General features: G+C 51.6%; 5 protein-coding genes across 5 annotated transcripts; 3 read left to right on the top strand and 2 right to left on the bottom strand.

Moving 5' to 3' along the window:
* Nucleotides 1-90: 90 nt before the first annotated feature.
* N0V96_006681 (uncharacterized protein) lies at nt 91-6953 on the bottom strand (the record flags this gene model as incomplete). Its single annotated transcript, XM_065757799.1, has 6 exons — nt 91-166; nt 214-1150; nt 1203-1380; nt 1623-1790; nt 1842-2026; nt 2078-6953. 6 exons carry the CDS (start codon nt 6951-6953, stop codon nt 91-93), a joined length of 6420 nt encoding a protein of 2139 aa, XP_065613716.1.
* A 1980-nt stretch (nt 6954-8933) lies between these two features.
* On the top strand, nt 8934-9858 carry cox5 (Cytochrome c oxidase subunit 5B, mitochondrial; the record flags this gene model as incomplete). The annotated part of the gene is made up of 3 exons (XM_053197766.1): nt 8934-9156; nt 9455-9648; nt 9775-9858. The coding sequence occupies 3 exons, from the start codon at nt 8934-8936 to the stop codon at nt 9856-9858; spliced, it is 501 nt and encodes a 166-aa protein (XP_053044844.1).
* Nucleotides 9859-10425: 567 nt separating this feature from the next.
* On the bottom strand, nt 10426-12938 carry GLC3 (alpha-1,4-glucan branching enzyme; the record flags this gene model as incomplete). Its single annotated transcript, XM_065757800.1, has 7 exons — nt 10426-11164; nt 11218-11553; nt 11612-12303; nt 12357-12469; nt 12522-12621; nt 12674-12798; nt 12851-12938. The coding sequence occupies 7 exons, from the start codon at nt 12936-12938 to the stop codon at nt 10426-10428; spliced, it is 2193 nt and encodes a 730-aa protein (XP_065613717.1).
* A 2374-nt stretch (nt 12939-15312) lies between these two features.
* On the top strand, nt 15313-17123 carry MCX1 (ATP-binding protein; the record flags this gene model as incomplete). Its single annotated transcript, XM_053197768.2, has 2 exons — nt 15313-15980; nt 16034-17123. The coding sequence occupies 2 exons, from the start codon at nt 15313-15315 to the stop codon at nt 17121-17123; spliced, it is 1758 nt and encodes a 585-aa protein (XP_053044846.1).
* An 896-nt stretch (nt 17124-18019) lies between these two features.
* ATP2 (atp2, beta subunit of the F1 sector of mitochondrial F1F0 ATP synthase) lies at nt 18020-19989 on the top strand (the record flags this gene model as incomplete). The annotated part of the gene is made up of 7 exons (XM_053197769.2): nt 18020-18030; nt 18111-18252; nt 18327-18348; nt 18425-18510; nt 18588-18630; nt 18687-19241; nt 19298-19989. 7 exons carry the CDS (start codon nt 18020-18022, stop codon nt 19987-19989), a joined length of 1551 nt encoding a protein of 516 aa, XP_053044847.1.
* Between the last annotated feature and the right edge of the window lie 3224 nt (nt 19990-23213).

The raw sequence follows: 23213 nt of genomic DNA on the forward strand, positions 1-23213 counted from the left end.
TCAGCTGGCAACTCTTTCACCCTCGTCCACCACTCATGCCAGTTCCGCATTTGATCTAGCAGGCTCGTCGTCAATTCTTGCATGTCCCAGTTAGGCCGTAGTGATCCAATCCCAGACTGTGTTGAAGGTGTCCCGCGGTTTTGTGCTGATACCGTTAACAACGGTCCTGTCGTAACCCAATTCCTACTGATGTCATTTCCTATATGCTCTGACCAGGTCAGAACCGTGGTGTCCTGGATTGTAAAGATCTCATTGAGAGTTCTAAGTCGGCGGAACAGCCCCGAAGCTGCTATGAAAGGGGTTTCTTGGTTTTCAAGATACTCTTGCGCCCCTTCGGCAAGCAGGCTGAACCAATGTAACATCGCCATGACGTTGTCCCAGCCTCTAGGTTCTGTGGCCATGAATGAAAACGCTTCGAGAGAAGGTCGAAAAGCGTTGAGGAGCCAAGTGATTCGTCTGAGCACATGAACATGCTCAGGACTAAGCATGCTCCGTCCTAGGGCGGATGCCCAAGCCAGTGTGGTCGTGACCAAGGCAGCAATGCACCCAAGATTGTCTTCGCTGACTTGACGAGGAACAGGTGGCAATTTTATTGCCAGTCCAAGCGCGTCGCATAGAACATCGAGCATCGCGTAGGCCTCGACATTGGATAGAGTAGCATGCAATACCGCGGGAAGCATCTTGCCGAGAACGAACGACATGATGGCATCGTTCTCTAGAGCTCCTTTCAGCAGGACAACTTCATGCGGCAGTCGGCCACGCTGGAGAGCTCCCTTGAAGTTATTGAGCAAGAAGTGGAATAGTGTACTAGGGACTCTGGGGTCGCCTTCCGCAAGCTTGAATCCGTATGACTGGATCAACGCTGCTTGTAATTGCGGGTCCTGCATGGGCGGCGAATACTCCTTGCTCACCTCCAAGAAGAACTTTTGCACGGGACAGATGTCTGACCCATGTGCCTTGATCAAGGAGATGATGTTGCGTACGAACTTCACATAGCTCGGGTGTTGTGATACGTCTGCGGTCATGACCTTAACATCAGCCCGCATTTGGTTCATGACGGCACTCAGCACTCTCTCGAACTCCGACCGCATGTTCTTCTTAGAAGCAGCATCGGCTGCGTGTAGAGATTTCCGCATCCAAGATATCGCGTCTGAACGTGGTCAGTTATCTGTGCCACGGGATCAACTTCCGCAAGTACTCACACTCAAAAAAGTCACGATTGGCCGCGTAGCCTGGGTTGACGACGAGACCTGCTTTGTCCGGAATGAAAGGATAACCCTGTCGCTGAAGCTGCTGTCCAAATCGGTTCTCAAATCTCAAGTAGTGACTCGGCTGTACGATGACCATGAGCCACAACAGCAAAAGGCTTCCTCCAATATCCTGCGTCATGTTAGTTATATATATGTATCACGCGTCAGTGGCGTTCCTGACCTCCAGGTTAATGGTTGCTCCCTTCTGCGCAACAACGGAAAGGAAGAGTGGAAGATATTGACGTTGTTCGCAGCCAAGCTTGTTTGGCGCTTTCCCGAAAAGCCCATATTTGGTACTTTTGAAGACCTGCGAGAGTGCCTAGGAATGGTTAGCGATTGATACGCCCTCTGACTTAACTTATATCAACTCACCATCATTCCACAGCGGACGAAAAGACCAATCATCATGCCAGACACCACGACAGATTGCTCAACACAGGTTGTTGACACACTTGAAGTGCCAGGTTTACCACGCGATTGATTCGACAAGAGGCAGCGTGCTGCTGAAAGGAAGGCAGCTGCCAACTCACGGTCCAGCATCTAGGAAGGCGTCAGACACGTAAATGAAACAGAAGTATGAGTATGACTTACCAAAATAGCATCCTCAGACTCCAAAGTTCGAGAAGCCATACTGTCTTGACTATCATCTGCTTCATTGAAGACCGACTCGATTCGACCGAGAAGACGTTCGAGCGTAGTCAGAGAGGCTTGGAGAAGGGTGGAAGGGAAGTCTGCTGGCAAAGTAGAGAAGTGCTGGAAGACTTGCTGCAATTGATCTGCGAGTGATGTTAGTTCAACTACGCTGAATGTCTGGCAAGTTATCTTACAAGGGCTAGACGCGAGCCTTGCCAGCTCCAAACTACTCGCATATTGCACAACCTCCATTGAGGACTTGACTGAGAAAAGCATGATCTCCATGGTAGCAGCTTTGTTCGTAGCTACAATGGAGTTCATCAGGTCTTCGCTGACATTGTTGCTGTCATCCTTGGACAGCGCCAAGAACTGCTGTTGGATATCTGCCGCGGCAGAGTTGTACTGGTCCAACAGCTGCTTGAACACATTGGCCTGCCAGCTAGCCAGCGGGTTGAAGGACGCGGTGGACTCTTCATGTACAACAAACCTTGCCAGTTGATTCCAGGCCCGCAGATTAATAAGACAGGCTTCCTTATGAGAGCTAGCAGGAATAACCAACTTCTCCAGATTGTGGATGCCGGGTCGAAGATCAGGTGGCGCTGCCCAGAACAGAGTACATAAGAGATCATGATGGTTCCTGAGAGCGGCTAAGTCATGCTGGTGGACATTTTGTTCTTTGGAATATTGCCGATCGTGATTTGGCAGTGTGCGAGCGACCAAATTCCGAATGTCGTTGACTGCCCCTTTCTGCCTCAACCTCTTGATGGCTAGTGCCACGAGTTTGAGAAATATGTGGAAACACCTATCCTCAGGCTCGACATGGAGAGACGGGTCAAGGTGAAGGCTGTCTAAGAAACGAGCTGAACGGAAGGCTTCTTCGTTGCGTAGATGAGATAAGTTCTGGGAGCCAAAGAAGTCAAAGATGGTACCGATGATACCGCTGCTTTTCTGCCAACCCCATTGATCGACCAGATAGTGACATCTAGATACTAGTGCCCGACAGTAGTCGTTGAAGCTCGGCGACTGGCGGGGATTGTCGCGGTATAGTTGAAAGACGCGTTTGAGGACTTGCTGGGGTAAGCTCCACCCCTCCAGGGGAGCCAGGTGTCTCCGATCAGAAACGACTACACCATTGTCGTCAAATTCGCACAGAGGTAGAAGTGTGAACATCTTCTTCCAGAGATTCTCAAACTCTTGGGAGTCCATGCCACGAACGATGCTTGGTTGTATCATGGACGAGTATGTGACATCCCAGAATGTCATTCTCGGAATCCGAAGATATTCTAGGACCTTCATAAGAAGCACCCAAGCGTGTGCTACGACCTTATCGGAGCGAATGCCACGCTCGCGGTATCTCAAGGTCTGAAGATCATCGTAGAGTTGTGTAACGTCGTCCAGGCCAATGTCGAGTAGCAATCGGACCAGTGTTTCTGCAGTTTTTCTAAGAAGCGCCTCCATAGTAAAGCTCTCTGTCATCAGATTCGGACTTTTTTGACAAAGGCGGACTGAGTAGGAGACGACGAGAAATACATTCGACAACACGTCAGCCAGTTCCCGACGTCTTGCCAAGTCAACCACATTTTGAGAGTCGAAGCGTGTCAAGAAAGATTTAACCACGTCCGAGACCCGAGAGATGAAGGAACCAGCATCGGCATCGTTGTTGAAGCTCATAGCTTTTTGAACATAGTCCAGAACAAATCTTGCCGCTCCTTTGGCATTGGGTGTGACTTCTGCAGACAGTGGTGGCTTGAGAATTTGTTCGAGGATTCCGTCCATCACGATGCCGAACTCGGACGAGACCTGTTCGGTCCACGAGTCCCATCGAAGGACCATTTCACCCAGAGTATAAGAAATTCGGGGTCGATGATTCCACACCTTCTCGGGAAAATGGTCATACGCTGCTGAGCTGACCCGACCATTGCCTATGAGTGTTGTCTCGTGGAAAAATACCCCGCGGTCCAAGGGGAAGATGTCAAAGTGCTGTGTGTAGTGTGTGCCGAAAGGACCAAGACCAAGAAGCTGATTATCGTTGAACAAGGCCGTGGGCGTTTCAGTAGGAGTCATCAACTCTACAGTAGGTAAGGGATCGTCTGCATGACGGAAATGGGCTGCCGTAACATCGATCTTGATTGGCTGTGCAGACTTTCTCGGACGTTTCAATAAGGGCTTTTTGACTGCTGCAGGCTCAGGAGAGCCTCTAGTAGCAAGGCTGTGCCCTGACACTACTGATGATGTGTCGTCTAGGAAAGAGTCCAAGTGCGCACTTCTCGATGACAGCGACTGCGAGTGATGACGCTTGAAAAGAGCATCGAGAGCTCGCTTCTTTGCTTGAAAACCGACTCTGCCCGGTTGCTGGGTCAAGTCCGTTTCAAGCTGAGCCGGTCTATTTGGGGCATCTTGCGTCTGCTGGCTTGTGACCGAATTGCTCCTCGACATTTGCCTTACTCGAGAGTGCGTCTCCGGCAAAGGCGTCAAAGGCGTTGAGACCTCACGACGGAGTTCATCCGGCTGGGCGGCGCTGCGTGCCTTCGGAGAAGGTACAGCACCACGAGAGAAGACGTTGGATGGTAGTTGACTGAGTGGGCGCCTTCCACTTGGCCCTGTGGGCTTAGGTCTCTTCGCCTGCAATCCAGATCGTGGTCGAATCTTGCCTCCTTTCCACTGTTGAAGCACTCTGCTCGCATCCACATTGTCCTTCCGCGTGGCTAGGCGTATGCTCTTGTTTGTAGGACTGGATCGTCCCATGTGCCGTTTGCTCTGAGCTGCTCGAGCCGCAATCTTGAGAAACTTTGGCGCATCTGGTTCGATGACATCCAGAATACTCAACCTTGGAGGAGATTTGGCTCGGGGCACAATTCGAGTACTGCTCGAAGCAGATTTGCGACTTTTGGAGAAAGGATCAAGGCGTGAAGCCCCATGAGATCGATTTGCGGTTTTCGGCGGTCGCCCACGTTTCTTGGGTTGAGTGCCCAATGGACGGTCGTTCTTTTTCTGCCTTTTGGCGGGTTGTTGAAAGTCTCTCAAAGTCAATTGACGTTTTCTGCTTGGAAGCATATGATCAACTTGATCTTCTTCGACGACGGAGCCACCGTCGTCGTCGTCACTGATTTCCATGATCTCGGGTCTTTCGAAAGGCAACACAGTCTGGATATTGTGAGAAGGGCGTGTGGGCGTCTGCGCAGTGACAACATCGTCGTCCGAATCATCAAAGAGGAACGCTGCTGCCGTAGACGATGCCGAGCGGCCTACCCGTCGGACAGCTACGCCTCGTCTTGGACCCTTCTCAGGGGAGTCATCAGGGCGTTGATATTGAGTCGGCTTGGGGCGGTTTGCCTGTTGATCGAGTCTAAGCCAGGATGCCGGAAGAACACCTCGCATTCTCTTTGCAATCGCCGCGCCGACCTCCTCGCTACCGCCATTCTGACCCTCCGACTCCTCTCCTGAGCTGCTCTGCGCATCATCATCTCCGGATCCATCTTCTTCTCCCACATCGGAAGTGTGTGCCATGGTCAGGTCGAATACTGGCGGCTCCGCTTCGACTGAAACACGCCGCTCGAACTCAGAAGGAGATAGCATGTTGCTATCCACAATAGGCAGATCGTCGCCCTCGAAAATAGCCGTTTCGGCGTTGTTCTCGGCAGGCAATGATGTTGGATCAGCCGGACGGTTGAGCGAAGTGATTTGCACTTCAGGCGACGAAGAGGGCGAAGAAAGAATGCCGTAGATCTCATCATACTGCTGAAACTGCGGACGCGAGGGCGAAAGCGCATTTGGGGCTGCCGCCTGTGTCACTACAGCCTTCATCGCAGTGGCTTTCCCACGTTTTCGCTTGTTGGTAGATCGGTTTGCCAGCAAGTCGCGATGAATCTTATCAAGAGAAGGCAGATCATCGACATCGGAGAAGCTGGTATTATCCGTATCTCCCTGACTTGGTTGGCTACTCGGTCCACCGCGGTGCTTGGGGGATGATGTTCTTAGGGGTGAAGCGGAGAGGGACGACATCAGCTGAGGACTGGAGCTCGGCGGGACGTCCAGGCCGTTGAACTGGCTCTCATCTGTGGTTCCGTTTGGCGCATCAGCCGTGAGTTCTTGGCTGTCATCCTCAAAATCCTTCTCCTGGGAATCCTCCTCCGGCCGTTGTCGTCTCGGGGCTGGTTCTGTCGGCATTCTGATCGGCCGGATGCCGTGTGACTTGAGAGCCTTGCTGTACTGAGCATTCTCAATGAGATATGGGTGTTCCTGGATGGGTTTCCTTGGTCTGAACGAGCGTTCATACCGCACAGCGACTTTTCGGGCAACCTCCTCGTCCCTGCTGGAGCTTTCCACCCGCTGAATAGCTGCCGGCCTCGGCTGCTTCCTCGGCTGGGCCGGCGCCGGAGAAGCTAGGGAAGAGGCTGCTGAGGAGGCGAACAGGGGCCTCACGGGCGAAGCACTGCTATTATTGGACTGCTCGGCTGGAGCCGCCACCTCTGCCTCCGGACTCGAACTAGCAAAGAGCTGGGCAGCCAACCGTCTCTGCCGGCTCTGTTGGCTGGGTTGTGAAGAGGCCATCAGAGGTTTGTTGGGAGGTGGAAGGCTTTCGGTATCGTTCTCGGCGGGGAACTCAGGTTCAGGAGCAGTGATTCTAACATAGCTCGTCGAAACAGTATCATCGCCAGCCAGTGGATCGGGGGAGTCGTCGCGATTGTTGGGAAGATACATAGTCCTCGTTTTCGCCGTAGGTACCGCCACCTGGGCTTCTGGTTCGTCTAAATCCAAGTTGAAGGGGTCGTCCAGCTCATCCACATCCGGCACCGAAGACAGCGGTGAAGATGGCGGCTCCCCGTCAAAAGGCGTAGACACCACATGATGGGGGTTTGTTGCTACACGATCTGGAGTCGCGTCTGCTGGCGTATCTTGTGACGATTCGGGAACGTCCCATATGCTCTCTCGGGCACCCTTCGCTTGCAAAGTATCGGGGGTGGGTTTCGAAGGTAGTTCGGGGTTCGGTAGCGACTCCAGATCCTGGCTATCGAAGTCGAGTTCGTCGTCCGAGTCTGGGACCTCGCCCAGTTCTTTCCAGTTTGCCATGACATAAAGCGTTCATCATAAAGAAGTACACATCGCAAAGTATGAAGCAGTAAAGGGCTTCTGAGGATGGTTGGGTGGCCAAAATTTCGGCTCGTCTTCTGCGATTCGGAAAGCGTAGTGCTCTCATTACCTAAGATAAGGTAATCGTACCCAGGCGAGATGCAAATAATCCGAGTGTTGAAGCAGACGCGTTCGGGCGGTCGCTGAGCGCGTCTGGTGGGGTACACGCTGTTGCACGCGGTGGCACGGGGGCGGGAAACCACTTTAGTCGATTGCGTGTGCGCACAGGCCCCGGCCTGTACCGATTTTTGGGTGACCGACCGCGACCTCTGGGTTCGCGCTACCTGAGCTATCCCGGGTGTATCAATGATTACATCACAGCCGCCGCTTCCTAATATTTGCAAGATTGAGCTACCTATCCTGGCATAATAATCGTGCACCGAAGGATTCGTTCCAAAATTCGACTGTTCCAAACCGTTCAAGGCCTTCAAGATGAGCTTCAGGAACGTTATACCCATCGTCGTAGCTGTGGTAGCAGGCATCTCCATCAGTACGCACCACCCCCAACCACTTGATGCTAGAGGAGAGACTTCTGGCCCAACTCGACAGTCGCTGACCTTGATAGCTAACTACACGTTAAAGCCTGAGCTCGAAAGGCAAGCAAAGCTGCGCGAGCAAAAACAATTTCAACTACCCAAGCCCATCTTGTCAAGCGAACCGAATACCTCCGATTTACAGACTCCGAACCAAACAACACCTCAAGCCGGCACGGGTTCCGAGAACTCAAGACCGAATTCTTGAAGATCTAAACAGAAATGGATTTAACAATCTCGCCACAGAGCTATCAGGCTGCTACAAGCTAAAGTAACTTGCATTCTGGCAACGGAAGATATCCAGGTCTACCAGGAGACATATCACGTACCCCGGAGACCATGATATGGTAAGTCCCCCAAAAGAGAGGGACTTATGGCGAAAAAAATAAGTTCAGGCAAAACAATGAATTGATTCGCATAGCTTGTCAACTTCATGCCTAAGGGAACAATACTCGAAATAATAGAGTCGGATAATTGAGTCGGATAATTGAGTGGATGTAAGATATTCGACAGCACCCAAGAGCATGCTGTGTCTGTTCAGTTCAATTGTACAATAAGTATCAAGAGCACAATATCGGACAGCACTACAGGAGGAGAGAGTGCGCAACCAGAAGCATATAGAATTCGCTCATTGGCTGAATTGTCTGGGTTGCACAAAGGCTGACAGAAGTCACCGACTTCGGCCGAGATGCGCCGTGATGTTAAAATCAAGTACAAACAGAACGGTTCGTATGCGGCAGCCGATTGAGCCGGCAAACCCGTGAAACACGGATCCAAGAGGTTCAAAAGTGATGCTCAAGTGACTGAGCAGTCCCCGAAGCACATTTATACTTTTAAATAATGACCACAAGACGAAGCAACTGAGATCCCGGTCAAACGGCGGTATTCGGGATGAGCCGACAACCGAGCCCTGCAATGGGAGCTGCGCTGTTGCAACACTGGGCTGCAAACCTGCCAGTGACAGCAGCAAACAGCACTTTGGTGCACTGGAGAGCTACCCGTAAAGCTCCCCGTCAGCCCAGACACCGAGGTGAAGGAACCGGCAACACCCCCTGTGGCCCGGCTCCCCCGTGCCCAGCACTCAATTCCATTGGAAGGATGGCTCTCGCACAGGCCACAAAATCATCACGTGATCTCCCAGTCACCCAGTCGCAGCCGGCGTATTGCAATCGAAATTCCAATCATACGATTGCCCGGAACTTCTAGGTAGACCAAAAAAACCCTCTTCTTCCTCCTCGACGCCCATCACGAATCTCGCAAGAAACCCCCCCCACCCGCGACGTCCACGAACTCAATCGCTCCAATTGAGCTCCTCCCCGAACTCGACCGTTCCCCTTTAGCGATTTTTCGATTTTTTTTCCCCCGACGACACATAAACCCCGACACAATGTTGCGCCCGACCGTTTCCCTGGCCCGTACCGGCCTGCGCGCCCACTCCGCCGTCATCCGCCGCGCCGCTTCCACCCACGCCATCTCCAACCCTACGCTCGCCAACATCGAGAAGAGATGGGAGGGCATGCCCCTCCAGGAGCAGGCCGAGCTCTGGATGGCCCTGAGAGACCGCATGAAGGGCCCCTGGGCTGAGCTCACCCTTCAGGAGAAGAAGGCCGGTGCGTGACTATTTTCCATTATATTCCGTCGGGGGAGAGGAAACGTGGTTCGATATTGGCCGAAAGAGGATAGAGAGAAAGGGAGGGAGGAGACAAAGCCATTGAGAGGAAGCACTCTTCAATTGAGAACATCAATTGAGCAAGAGGGAAGAGGCATCTTATATATGCCATCCGATGCTCTCTCTCTCAATTGGCTTTTTCTGATGCCCGAACCTCATATCCATCCCCCCCATCCCTGTGCATATGCATTGCGTCACATCGAGAAACCTCGAAAAACTAACGCAAATTGTCTCAACAGCCTACTGGATTGCCTTTGGCCCTCACGGTCCCCGCTCCGGTACCCCCGCCGGCGAGACCGGCCGCGTCTTCTGGGGCGTCATGGCCGCTGTCGCCGCCAGCTTGGCCATCTTCTCCACCGTCCGCATGTTCGCCGGCCCTGCTCCCGACACCATGACCAAGGAGTACCAGGAGGCTTCCAACGAGTTCCTCAAGGTATGTAGCATACACACTGGCAATCTTCACTGCGTCCTCGACTAGGGACACGTCGACGTCGACGTCAAACACAACGTCAAACACAAATACATCAGATGGCTAACCACTCTTTTCCTTCGCGTATAGAAACAAAATTCTGACCCCCTCACTGGTCTCTCTTCCGAGGGCTACTCCGGCAAGGGCATGGTCCAGTCTCCTCCCAAGGCTTAAAACCCCCGATATCCCGTTACCCTTCCCTATCTCGTCTCTTAGAATCACGAATCACAAATTCGACACACACCATGGCAGTTTTGCCCATGTATTAAATGACTACTAGTAGAAGGCTGGCTGGCATGGGCTGAGGGGGGTTTGCGACGTGACTCGAGGACAACCCAATCTGCTTGGTGTAAATACTGTACTAAAAGAGCTGAATTCCAAGCAAATTTCCATTTGTTTCTTTAAACGAGTCTGCCCTTGGTGCCGTATCAGGACGTGTGGTGACTCACGTTTACCTCACTAATTTCTTGACTATGTTGACTTTGTCACTCAATATCATATCACGTATGGAGAGATATCAAAGTCCACAGGCTGCCCATGAGCATATCTTGCTGGTGGCCAAAGTTAAAGCCATAATGGCGAGGAGTTTCGAAAGGACAGGTGATAAATCTATTGGTTTGGTTTCTAGAAACACAGTGCTTTTGCGTAACTCATGACAATTGCGATTAGCTTGGTAAGTAAGTCTCCTTCTCTTTCCCTTTCTCTATTCGTCTTCCACTATCCATGGCCCACTGCTTCCCCTCATTGTAACAACCACTGCTTAAGAGTGTTGGGAAATGGGTGACTCCAAGCCAAGCACCTACACACTGTTAGTCTCATAGGTCCTGTTATTGTAGAGGGAAGCCTTACCAAAGCAGATCTGCTGGGAATGTAGACGTGAGTCCAGTTCTTGCGGTTGTTCCACTCCATGGCAGTGGTGAAGAATCGAGTTCCCTCATCCACCCGCGCGTGACCTCCAAAGTCTTTGGAGTCAGTGTTGAGGATAACCTTGTAAGAGCCGGGCACATCAATGCCGATTCTGTAGTCGGCGAAGCTCTCAGTGGGGTGGAAGTTGAATATGAAGACTACACCAGCCCTCTCAAAAACAATGACCTTGTCGTTCTCGTTCTTGAGAGAGATGTACGCCTGAGGCGCGGCCAACCAGCCGTACTTGCCCTCGGTGGTGTTCATTGCGCGATCAAAGTTGTTCAAAAATTGGTATCGAAGCAAATGATCATCAGTGAGGTTCAGCTGGCGTCTAGCATACCAGAACGAGTTCTGGTTGCCCTCGCGCGGGAAGTCAAGCCATTCAGGATGGCCAAATTCATTGCCCTCAAAGTTCAGGTAGCCTTCGCCGCCGAGTCCGTGGGTCAACAGACGAATCATCTTGTGGAGGGCCATGCCGCGGTCAATAACCGGCGTCAAGGGAGTCAAAGTTGACATGTTCGTGTACATCTCGGCATCGCAAAGATGGAACATGAGGGTTTTGTCACCCACAAGCCTGGTCCCAGTTAGCTTCAAGTGTCGTGAGTTTCGTACAAAGGGGCAGCTTACGCCTGGTCGTGACTTTCAGCATAAGCAATCGTCTTCTCTCCATGTCTCCGGTTCGTCAGAGTGAAGCAGATGTTGCCAATGTCCCAGTTCTCGTCCTTCGTCTCCTTGAGGATCTTGATCCACATATCCGGGACAGCCATGGCGAGTCGGTAATCGAAACCAACACCACCGAGGGAGAGCGGCAGGCAAAGAGCCGGCATACCCGAAACATCCTCAGCGATGGTAATAACTTCCGGATACAATGAGTGCAGCAGTTCGTTCGCGACCATGAGGTAAGCAATCGCCTCCTCATCAGCATCTGGCCCGAAGTACTCGTGGTAACCACCAGAAAATCCGCTATCGTCGTCAGCAAAGAGTTACCCAAAGAGTGTTTTCAGCCATGTCTAGCACTTACGTTCCGATACCGTGGTGCTGGTAGAGCATGCTCGTCACACCGTCGAAACGGAAACCATCGAAGTGGTACTCATCCATCCAGAACCGCAGGTTGCTGAGCAAGAATCTCATGACTTCGTGATGACCGTAATTGAACAGCCTGCTGTCCCACAGCTCGTGGCGGCCACGTCCTCCCTCGTGGAAGTATTGGTGGTCTGTGCCGTCGAATTCGTTGAGTCCATCCAAAACGTTCTTGGAGGCATGGCTGTGAACAACGTCGAGAAGCACAGTGATTCCCATGCTGTGAGCCACGTCGACCAATTCCTTGAGGTCTTCCGGTGGTCCGTAACGACTGCTAGCGGCGAAGAAGTTGTTGATCTGGTACCCAAAGCTGGCATAGTAGGCATGCTCCATAACTGCCATGAGCTGGATAACGTTGTATCCGAGATCTCTGATTCTGGGCAGCATGTTTTGGGTGAACTCCTTGTAAGTTGCAACGCGCAACTCGGGTGATGAGATTCCCACATGAGCCTCATATACGCGTGCGCTGCGAGGCTTTTGTGGCCTCGGGTACTTGAACTCGTACTTTTCTCCCGGAGGAGGATTCCAGAAACGAGCATCATAAGCTGGAGATACGGACAGATCTTGCGTCACGTATTTGATCCACGCAGGGAGTCGGTCGACACGCTCGCCACTGGGGAGTTGCAAGGAGATCTATAATGATGTGAGCCCAACCACGCCTCAGAAATCCTGTGAAATAAGCGTACCTTGACTTTGGAGTTGTGAGGGATTGCAGCCTGGCCATTGTTTGCGGGAAGAGTAATTTCAAAAACTCCGAAGTCATTCTTCTTCATCTCATGTGAGTTCCGGTCCCAATTGTCTGTTGCCACCCAATCAGCGTGTGCCGTTATACTAGATGCGACTCAACTCACTGAAGTCACCAGTCAGGAAAGCCTGAGTGGCGTTGGGTGCCCATTCTCGATAAATGATGTTGTTGTCATGGTCGACATTGAATCCAAAGAGTGAGGTGCCCTATTCACCCAACTTAGCTCTTGGGTGGAAGATACGAGCTCACTTGACCTACCTTGGAGAACTTCTCGAGCCCACCTTCAGTGTCATTGATTTTCTTGATCCAGTCCTGAGCGCGGGAGTAGCGCCTCTTCAAGGATTCCTGAAAAGGCGACAGCCATGGGTCAAGCTTGACAACGCCTGGCATATTTTAGACAATGGCCCTACAAGTAGATATGATTAGGAAGCTTACCAGTGCCGTCGGTTGGGAAGCCATCGGCAGCACCGCTCGGTCCGTTCAGAGCGATGGTATTGGCAGAGTTCTGAGCAACAGCGGCCATGTTGATTGATGACGATGGAGCTTGCGGTGGGAAGACGAAGTTGATGGTGCGGGGCAGAACCGCGGTTGTTTGAGCTGAACTCGATCTAAATAGGGCAGATAGAGCACGTCAGGTGTCGTTCAAAGTTGGTCGGCAATATGAAGCAGGGTAAGGTGAGAGAGAAGGAGGCAGCGAGGGGGTGGATTGGAAGCAATGGAAAGCTCCCCGCACAAAATGTTGAGGTAAGGTGAGGTGAGGTAAGGTATGGTAGAACAGCTATGTGACGGCAGAGCCAAGCAAGTACCTGAGCTAGATGGAGATTTCACGCCTTTCCTAACGTAGGTCGGTAGGGGTCTGGAGCTAAGCAAGGAATGCGCAGATTGGGAGCAATCTCTGCAGGAATTGAGCGAGTCTGGGGTTCTCGATCAAGCGTTGGATGTTGGACTTGATGGAGAGAAGAGGTCGGTCAACGGTGTCGAGAAGGAAGATGCAAGGGAGAGAAATAAACACGGATGATTGCTTTCTTGGACGAATGCCAGTGACAGTTTGTTTGGATTGCCTGATAATTCCCCCGCACTGCCGGGATAAGCTTGGGATGGGTTTAACCTTCCAAACCACAGAACTAAAGATGGGAAGGGAGAGCTCAAGGTATATCAATTGGCGCTGTGCATGATATGACGTCGTGGGGCAACGCAGTTGGGAGCTCGCATCTCGCAAAAGCAGCCCGGTCAGTACACTATGTATGCTAAGGTAGCCAAAAGTATTACCCCATACATCTCGATAGGAGAAGCACCTGGTACCCACGGGGCAAAAGTCCAGGCCTTCCTCTGATCACCTCACTGATGGTTGGTCTGGCTGGTGCGACCAATTCAACGAGAATTGCTGCTCCATCGGAAGTGGCAGGGCGCTAAGGCAAGGTAGGAACGAGAAAAAATATGCTGCCGCCACTCGAAACCCCCTCCCTGGGGATGCCTGTTTGGTGCATCTCAATTCTCAACAACAAAAAATTCACCGGCCGAATCAAAACGGGTTGATGAGCGACCAAGGCGCCGCGCAGCCGATTGGACTCATCGCCACCTCCGGAAGGGTGGCACACCCACAGCGCTCATCCAGTGTGCCAGTTGATCCAGCCTGAGTCCAAGGCGAAAAGGCAACGCTGAAGGTTGAGGCACTTCTTTTAGCGGCTGAAACTCCGCGTTGGTACTTGAATTTGCTCGGCAACCCCGTCTTCTCACTTGATGGACTGATGGAGGCGTCGCTTGCTTGCCGGTTTTTACACCTTGCTCCTTCGAGGTGAGGAAAAGAGGGTAACGTCGATAGGTAATGCCCTCCATCAACCAGTAAGAAGAGGAAGGGGGAGCAGGGGAGACGAGTACGAGTTATCAATATCAGCGTTGGTGGGACCGATATGTCGTTATCGTCGCCAAATGCCATCACCGATACGTCGTGGGCCCTCTGAGAATTGCATGCCAGACGCATAGTGGTGGAGCTTTTCTGCTAACAAGAACTCTGGGGTGGGCTGGAGGCGCAACTTCGTTGTTTCGGGTGGTTCTCACCAGATGGCCCAGTCGTCCAGCACATTTCTCTGTATATTTCTACATAACGATAGGTATGGCAACTTACATGACTACCTACAGTCAAGAAAAGTACTGTCTAATTCTGTAGACCGACGTTGAATTTCACGGTCCGCATTGGGAAACCGTTAGAGACGGCTGTTTCCAGAACCATCAAAACACCTTTCAGGCTTTTGTTGCTCTCCAATACAATACAAAACTCATTCCCATATCTGTCCACGGATTTTCAATGTGCAGGCTTGTCTCTCAGCTCTGATGGACAGCCGTAGTAACCTATAATGCCAGTTATTTACAGTATTTTGCTAGATGTATTGATAGGCAGCCCAGACTCGGACATGGACATGGGCCACTGTACCTTCGCACCGAGAGCTTGATCGGTCCTACCTGGCTCGATTCCCACTCCCAAATAGGGCAGAATCCAAGATATGCTAGTGATCGCGGCCGGGGTATATCAAGCTAACGCAAGCTTCGATGCAATGGGAATTGACTTTAGGAAGGTGAGCAATCTAGAAACCATTCTCGAACAACGAGCTGATGGGAGCTTTCCCCAGTGTTAGCCGCTCCTAAGCGCTGCTGCGCTGGAGCTCCAGCTCCTCAACCCCGCATCCGGGCCACTGGACCGCCGACAGCTCTGAGCAAGGTCCCTTATCCGGCCTATCTATCGAGCCAGCCACACTCTCACGACATCCCCTCCGGTCACCGGACTCCCCGTCATCATTACCGACATCCCCCAAACACGGAGACCACGACCGATATCGACGAGCTTCACGAATATCACGGCGGCTATCTGATTATGGTCCCTTGACCGGGCACCCACAACAATGGCTCTATCCACGAGGCCGCAGGCCTACACATGCGCACGATGCCTACTCCTCTCGAGCGCTAAGCGTACCTTCTCCGCCTCCTCCGCGGCTCGAACCGCCCCAAGACGTACACAAGATTTCAACTCTGGTTTCACAAGCAGCTATGATCCGACTAGTGATACTGGACGTGGGCCCATGTTCAACAAGAACAACTTCGGAGTTCCGCAGTTCTATCCCCGAGATCTGAAGAAGCGTGTAGACGACTATGTTGTCGGCCAACATCGAGCAAAGAAGACCATCTGCTCCACCATCTTCAACCACTATCAAGGGGTGCGGCGGAGAAGGCACCAGGAACACGAGGAGAAACTCCAGAGAGAAAAGGCCGAGAGGCAACGCTATGCCCGAGACAGAGACATTCTCGAGAGGCGTGACATTCATCCTGTTCAAGGTCAGCGAGGTCGTCAATCTGCCTTCCAGCGCTTCCCTGCTGATGACGAGTGGCCCCAAGATGAGTTCCCTGGTCACGCTGAATCTGCGCAACACCTGGACGAAGGCTATGAGTCGTCCACCGGTTTTGACGGGTCCTATCTTGCAGAGGAACCTGCAACCCCTCCTCCAGTCAAGATAGACAAGAGCAACTTGCTGCTCATCGGCCCCACTGGTGTCGGAAAGACATACATACTAGAGTAGGGTTGTCATGAATACCCTCAATGCCTGCTGAAAGTCTAACATGACATAGAACTCTAAGCAAGAAGCTCAACGTACCGTTCACGATCTCCGATTGCAATGGATTCACACAGGCCGGCTATATTGGACAGGATGTCGAGACATGCGTCGAGAGACTATTGATCGAATCGAACTACGACATCAAAGCTACAGAGCAGGGCATTATTGTCCTGGACGAGTTTGATAAGCTGGCGAAAAGGGAGAGCATGAACGGCCGCGACGTTGGCGGAGAAGGCGTTCAACAAGCCTTACTCAAGCTAGTCGAGGGCTCCAAAGTAACAATCAACGTCAAGGACAACCGCTCTTCACGATCGACACCTCCTATTACAACAAACTATACTTCTTCGAGCTCAACGTCAGCCCCTCAATCGACTCCGCCGCAGGGCAAGGTCGACCAGTACACAATCGACACGACAAACATTCTATTCGTCTTTTGTGGTGCGTTTGTTGGTCTCGACAAGGTTATTGTACGGAGAGTATCGAAGCCATCCATGGGCTTCGGCTCAGAGCTGAAAGGAAAACATGGCCTCGCCGGCAATCAGCACGACTTACCGCGCCAATCGTTCTCGCATCTGCCGCATGTTGACCCCGAGGCACCGGCATCAGCATACACTCCCTTGGACCTCACAACGCCAGTGGATCTGCAGGCGTTTGGGTTCATTCCCGAACTGATTGGTCGAGTGCACAACATCTGTGCACTTAGCCCTTTATCCCTGAACGATCTTTACAGAATTCTGACTGAGCCGCGCAACTCTCTGGTTGCGCAATACACTGCTCTATTCGAGACATACCCTTCCAAGCTACGCTTCACGCAAAAAGCCTTATATGCAATTGCGGAACGGGCTGCGAAGGCCGAGACTGGAGCTCGAGGCCTTAAGATGGAGATGGAGAGAGTTCTGGCAGAGCCGATTTTCGATGCGCCCATGTCGTACGTCTTGATCACCGAAGGTTGCGTAAAGGGCACTGAGAAAGCTGGATACTGGGGCAAGGACGGCCGTATGGAACTAGAGCGGCGGATGGCCGACGAGGATGCTGAACCTGGATCGCAGCCACACGATGTCACCTTTGAGCAGTATCGCGAAGCTGGCCAGAGTGGCGCATGAGGCGGTCGCAGACAATGACCTCCTGTTATATACATTTCCCCTGCTATGGAGTCCTGGAGTTGGCAAGGTGCTTGAGTTGAGTTAGTCATGCACTGGAATGAGAATAATCATGCATGAAGACTGCTCCTCGTCCGTCGTGAAGTACTTGATGTTTCTGAAAAAAACATTATTGCTGCGGCATCACATCCGTGTAAATACAGATACTATTGAAGTCCTGATAGGTAAACATAACATAAGTGGAGTTGTCAACTAAGGTATAGTAAGAGGTTCAATTGCAGATGTCAAGTTGTCGGCGGAGACACCTCGGCTCGGACGGACATGGCGATGTTCGGAGGGGAGGAAGGGAGTCAGGGACTGAGGCGTGCATGAAAGCTGGCACCTGGGGGCGACGGCTCTCGTCACCCGGGGGATCGGGGACACGTAGGCATTGGGAGCCCGTACCGGAGTCCTTTCTCTTCTTCAGTGCCTGGAGAGCCTGGGAAAGGCAACAAGGCCCCAACATTTGCAAGATTCACCCACAGTCCCCACGCCGAGTGGAATCCTTCAATTCCAGGTTGAAAGGCCGAGTCTGGCAGCTTGAAGCCAGGCCAAAAGAAAAAAAGTTTCCCGTCATTTCCTGAGGGCGAAGCTCCCAAGACGTGCCAGGCTGGGTGCTCCAATTGAACCCGAGCGTGGACCCGGTGTATCCCGGAGAGAGGAGCTCATCCAAATCGAGACTAGCGCAGCGAGGTAATTTTTCCTACCCAGATTCCGGTCACGTGACGCCCCCGAGCAAAGCTCTAACCGACGAAGCGTACATCCCGAGCAAAACTGCTCACTTCCTCCTAAGTCCTCCTCCAACTTTCAACCATCACCTCTCCACTCCCATCCGAAGTCGCCCTTAATCATCTGTGAAGATGTTCAAGAGGTTGGTACCAACTACCTGATCGACTTTTTGAACCATCTCGCGTTCAATTGGCCCCAATTGAGCTAACCGGTCCCTCGCAGCGGCATTTCCTCCTTCGCCCGGGCGGCTCGCCCTTCCTTTGCGGCGACCGCTCCTCGCGCCATCAGACCTTCCACCTTCAGATTCCCTGCCTCCAGCAGATTCGCCAGCACTGCCGGTGTCGGTGATGGAAAGATCTACCAGGTTAGTGATGGCTTCGTTCATCCCTTCCGTTGACCCGAGGGCGATGTCGGTTACTGACAACAACAAACCAACAGGTCATTGGTGCCGTCGTCGACGGTTCGTACTATCCGAAGAAAACCCTTTAAAGGGGTTCGACCATCACGAAATCATCAATACTGACGCGTGGATACAGTCAAGTTCGACACCGCCAAGCTCCCTCCCATTCTGAACGCCCTCGAGACGACAAACAACGACCAGAAGCTGGTTCTTGAGGTCGCGGTACGTACCTTTGGCAGCTGGAAAAATATCCACTGCAAATTAGCAAAAGTCGAGTTTCATCTGACACGTCTGCACAGCAACACTTGGGTGAGAATGTTGTCCGCTGCATTGCCATGGACGGTTCGTATATCCTACCCTGAAAAAGTTTTTCGCGCTCGTACTCACAATCCCCTTAGGTACCGAAGGTCTCGTCCGTGGCCGCCCTGCCACCGACACTGGTGCCCCCATCACCATTCCCGTCGGTCCGGCGACCTTGGGCCGTATCATTAATGTCACTGGTGACCCCATTGACGAGCGTGGCCCCATCAAGACCGAGAAGCGCCTTCCCATTCACACCGAGCCCCCTGCGTTCATCGACCAGTCTACCACCGCCGAGGTTCTCGTCACTGGTATCAAGGTCGTCGATCTTCTCGCTCCCTACGCTCGTGGTGGAAAGATTGGTCTCTTCGGTGGTGCCGGTGTCGGCAAGACCGTCTTCATTCAGGAGTTGATCAACAACATCGCCAAGGCCCACGGTGGTTACTCCGTCTTCACTGGTGTCGGTGAGCGTACCCGTGAGGGTAACGATCTGTACCACGAGATGCAGGAGACTTCCGTCATTCAGCTTGATGGCGAGTCCAAGGTCGCCTTGGTGTTCGGTCAGATGAACGAGCCCCCAGGTGCCCGTGCCCGTGTTGCCCTGACTGGTCTTACTATTGCCGAGTACTTCCGTGACGAGGAGGGACAGGATGGTGAGTTGAGAATCCGCTCTTCTTGACATTGAAATATATGGCTAACAAATCCTCAGTGTTGCTCTTCATTGACAACATTTTCCGTTTCACCCAGGCCGGTTCCGAGGTGTCTGCCCTTCTGGGTCGTATCCCCTCTGCCGTCGGTTACCAGCCCACCCTCGCCATCGACATGGGTGGTATGCAGGAGCGTATTACCACCACCAAGAAGGGTTCCATTACTTCCGTCCAGGCCGTCTACGTCCCTGCTGACGATTTGACTGATCCCGCCCCCGCCACCACCTTCGCTCACTTGGACGCCACCACTGTCTTGTCCCGTGGTATCTCCGAGTTGGGTATCTACCCCGCTGTCGACCCTCTTGACTCCAAGTCTCGTATGCTGGACCCCCGTATTGTCGGCCAGGACCACTACGACACCGCCACCCGCGTCCAGCAGATTCTCCAGGAGTACAAGTCTCTCCAGGATATCATTGCCATTCTTGGTATGGACGAACTTTCTGAGGCTGACAAGCTCACCGTCGAGCGTGCCCGTAAGATCCAGCGTTTCCTGTCCCAGCCCTTCACCGTCGCCCAGGTTTTCACTGGTATCGAGGGTAAGCTGGTCGACCTGAAGGAGACCATTTCCTCCTTCAAGGCCATTCTCTCTGGTGAGGGTGACAACCTTCCCGAGGGTGCCTTCTACATGGTCGGTGACTTCGCCTCGGCCAAGGAGAAGGGTGAGAAGATTCTGGCGGAGTTGGAGAAGAACTAAACGATTCGCGACGAAAATACCAAATGACGTCGAGAGTTGGGGCGTTGAGCCTGTGTATAGAAGAGGAACGATGGAACGGGGAGGTTTCTTAGCTCAATCCAAGTCTCTTTTGTGAGCTGTGTACCAAGAAATCTACTTAATTCCTCTTGTAGTTGAGAGAATCTCCTTATTTCTTCAGCCGTTGTCCCACCATGCAAGTGACTCGCCATGCTTCCCGATTAGTGACATGCTCGTAATTGTATCCCATATAGCTTGTGATTCGTATGCATTTTGTTCCGCTTTTCATCAGATCCAGACAAGCTTTCGGCTTTTCATTGTACAAATGATGATGTCACGTACCCTAGGTTGCCAATCGACGCAACGACACGATCTCTTGCTTCATCTTCATTTCTCGGATGTGGAAAGTCGGGGCCGCTTCACTCTGTCTGCTCCAGGCGCTCGGTCGGCCATACATACATACGCTTCTTGCGGACCGTGGCCAGTTCCTTGTCAATCTGCTGCTGGGAGCCCACCGTCCAGACGAGGCTTCCTTTTATAGGATAAGCGAAAAGTAGGAATTTCCGTATCCTCTTTGACTTACGGACAGTGCCCTTTAATATCATTTAGTCTATTGAGTGTGTTCCAGTCGGAATATTTCTAAGATGATAAAGAGTGTAACTTGGCGGCGGAAATTACTTTAGTATGAGTAAATATTTTATAGTGACGAGTGCCGCCTTCACCTTTGAACCTTCAATGGCCAACGTCATCAAAATACTTGCAGGATACCTCAAGTCCGAACTCGTGGTTCTTGTCGTCTACCTTTTTTTCGAAGTAAGTCGGTATCTGGGTCCATCTAGATGAGAAGCTCTTGAGGTCGAGACAGGTCAGCATTCCAAAGAAGTTGAATGCTGATGCCGATTTTCTCCGTTGCGTCTTGGAAGAGTGTACACCATCCGCCAGCTTATTGCAAGGATAGATAGACATGCATAGGGAGCTGAGTGATTGAGATTACAGACAAACCTTCCATGGGCAAGATGCTGAACTCCTTCGACCTGGCTTGCCACGTTCATCAGACGTCCTAAGCCCATAGTAAGATCAAGAACGGCTGGAAATCACAGCACTCGCATTGCCACACTTTCATTCCCGTCAAAGCATCATACCGGACAAGGCCAGATATTCATGGCTATGGACAGGATGACGTTCAAGGCAAGGAATCTATCTACGTCGAGTTCGTTCAGTCGAATACAAATACGGGTACCAAGAGGAAAACATTGAAGCGATTCAAAAAGAGGCCAGTTGCCCCATATAGATAGATCTATGTTCTAGCTTGGTCTCACAAAGCGGTCGAAAACTGTAGGTCATTCTGCAATAATGCCTCACCTGATACTCGAGTAGTTCATGGGCCGTCTTTTTGCCAGAGGCGACAATGCTCTTCCGCTTATCGCTCATGTTGATGACCAAAATAATGACTGAATCACTCTTAAATTTCTAGAATATGAAATAGCACAGGCCGGCAGTCTTCTCCCCTTTCCCGGTTTAGATGTAATCTAGAGATATTGGGCTGCCTACAATGACATCTCACTCCTGGTCTTCGGATCCAATTTGACAGCCACATGATCAGTTTATCCACCGTTGGTGTGGGCGGCGACATTCTTCCGTCTTACGTTTCTTAGACTCGACTCCTCAGTCTCATTTATGGTCCATTCTGCGCATCTAAATGAATCTGTTCCGGTATATAAAGGGGGATCGATCGCCGTAGGGTGTAGTCTGTCTCCGCCAGGCCGTTGCCGATCCGGCAAAGTCGGACCAGATGAGGCTGGCTGTCTCCAATGACGACGATGATGATGTTGATGATGGTGCTGATGAATTATTTTTAGTTATGATTTACCCCTACCAAAACTCATTCCTCAATCAGATCCATTTCTAATGCGTAGTAAACTCTCGTTCTGAACGTATTCGTGAACGGATACGTCGTGTCCACTCGGGCGAGCCGGATAGAGAAGAAGTTCCGGAACAATGCCTGGAAAACAAAAGAATCTCATCATGGATTTTCCCAAGTGAATAAAAGGTCCATCCGTCATTGTCTCCTTGCGAACCCAGTCGCTCTGCCACATGATCCAAGGCAACACCGAAGAAGATTGCCGCCGTATCCCACTCAGCCCGTTCAATCGTTACGCTCTTATTCAAGCCTTCTAGGAGCCTTTATTCACGTGATTGAACGGATTACATCGTACCTAATTTGGCGAGCCTGATGGAAAGGAGGAAAAGCTGCTGCAATGCACCATGCGTGGAAGAGGAAGATATCCCATATTATTTCATGAACTAAACAGGTCCAAACTGTATTACACAGAGTCCACCTCACGGACATCTGGCAGTCGATGACTTGCTCCGAGGCCCATTGTCCCTTGTGTAGGATCTCATGTTCAATTAACTAGCGTTCTTATTCTTATACTTTATCAAGAGTCTTATACGTATGAAATTGCTACTGTTATGTTGGGGAAGGGTTCACTCCTTCTTTTTTCTTAAATTTTTTTACGTTCTTGAAATCTGAAGTGACGCTTTCCCATGCCCGGTCAGCATGTGCGTGAAAGAGAATCAGTGGTCACGACTATCCACAGTTTATTCTTTACACATAGGGTTATTGGTGAAGTGAAGGGGGGTCCCATCAAGTTGCGTTCACCGATGGTGGCTTGTTTACGGTGTCTATGTGTGGCAGCCGGCCAAATTAATAGGAGAGGATCAGGGGCTCTGCCGGTTGTTTTCTGTCCCCAGTGAGCTTCGCATAAATAGAGGTGAGTAAGTGATTCGTACTGAACAGGTGATCTCTTCAAGCAACCAACTTGCATTTGTCTTGATCTCACACTGGTGTTCAGTCTTGATCTTGGTCTTTGAGGAGCGGCTAAAACTGAAAGAAAGACAAGATACCACCAACTGGATGGTTCAAAGTAGGAAGCTGCCGTTCAAGAGTGCCGGTCACTCGTGAAGCTATTGTACGCTCATGTACCAGGGTTTCAATACAGGAGAAAAGTAAAAGGAGAAGAGGAGGAAGCATACAAAGGCAAGTCCATCTAAAATCTTGGAAAGAAGTTTCCCACAGGATTAAGATCTGAATCTGCATGGAACACATGCTTGGCTCCAGGAAGGAGGTGAGTGTTGTTGTATTGCTTGCCTCCTCCTGTAGCAAGGTCTTTGCAGTGAGTTTCCATTCGTAGATTAGCATCAAATCATGTAGTTTCCATTTATGC

This window comes from Colletotrichum fioriniae (assembly GCF_027942845.1).
Source record: "Colletotrichum fioriniae strain IMI 355084 chromosome Unknown scaffold_7, whole genome shotgun sequence".
Lineage (NCBI taxonomy): Eukaryota > Fungi > Ascomycota > Sordariomycetes > Glomerellales > Glomerellaceae > Colletotrichum > Colletotrichum fioriniae.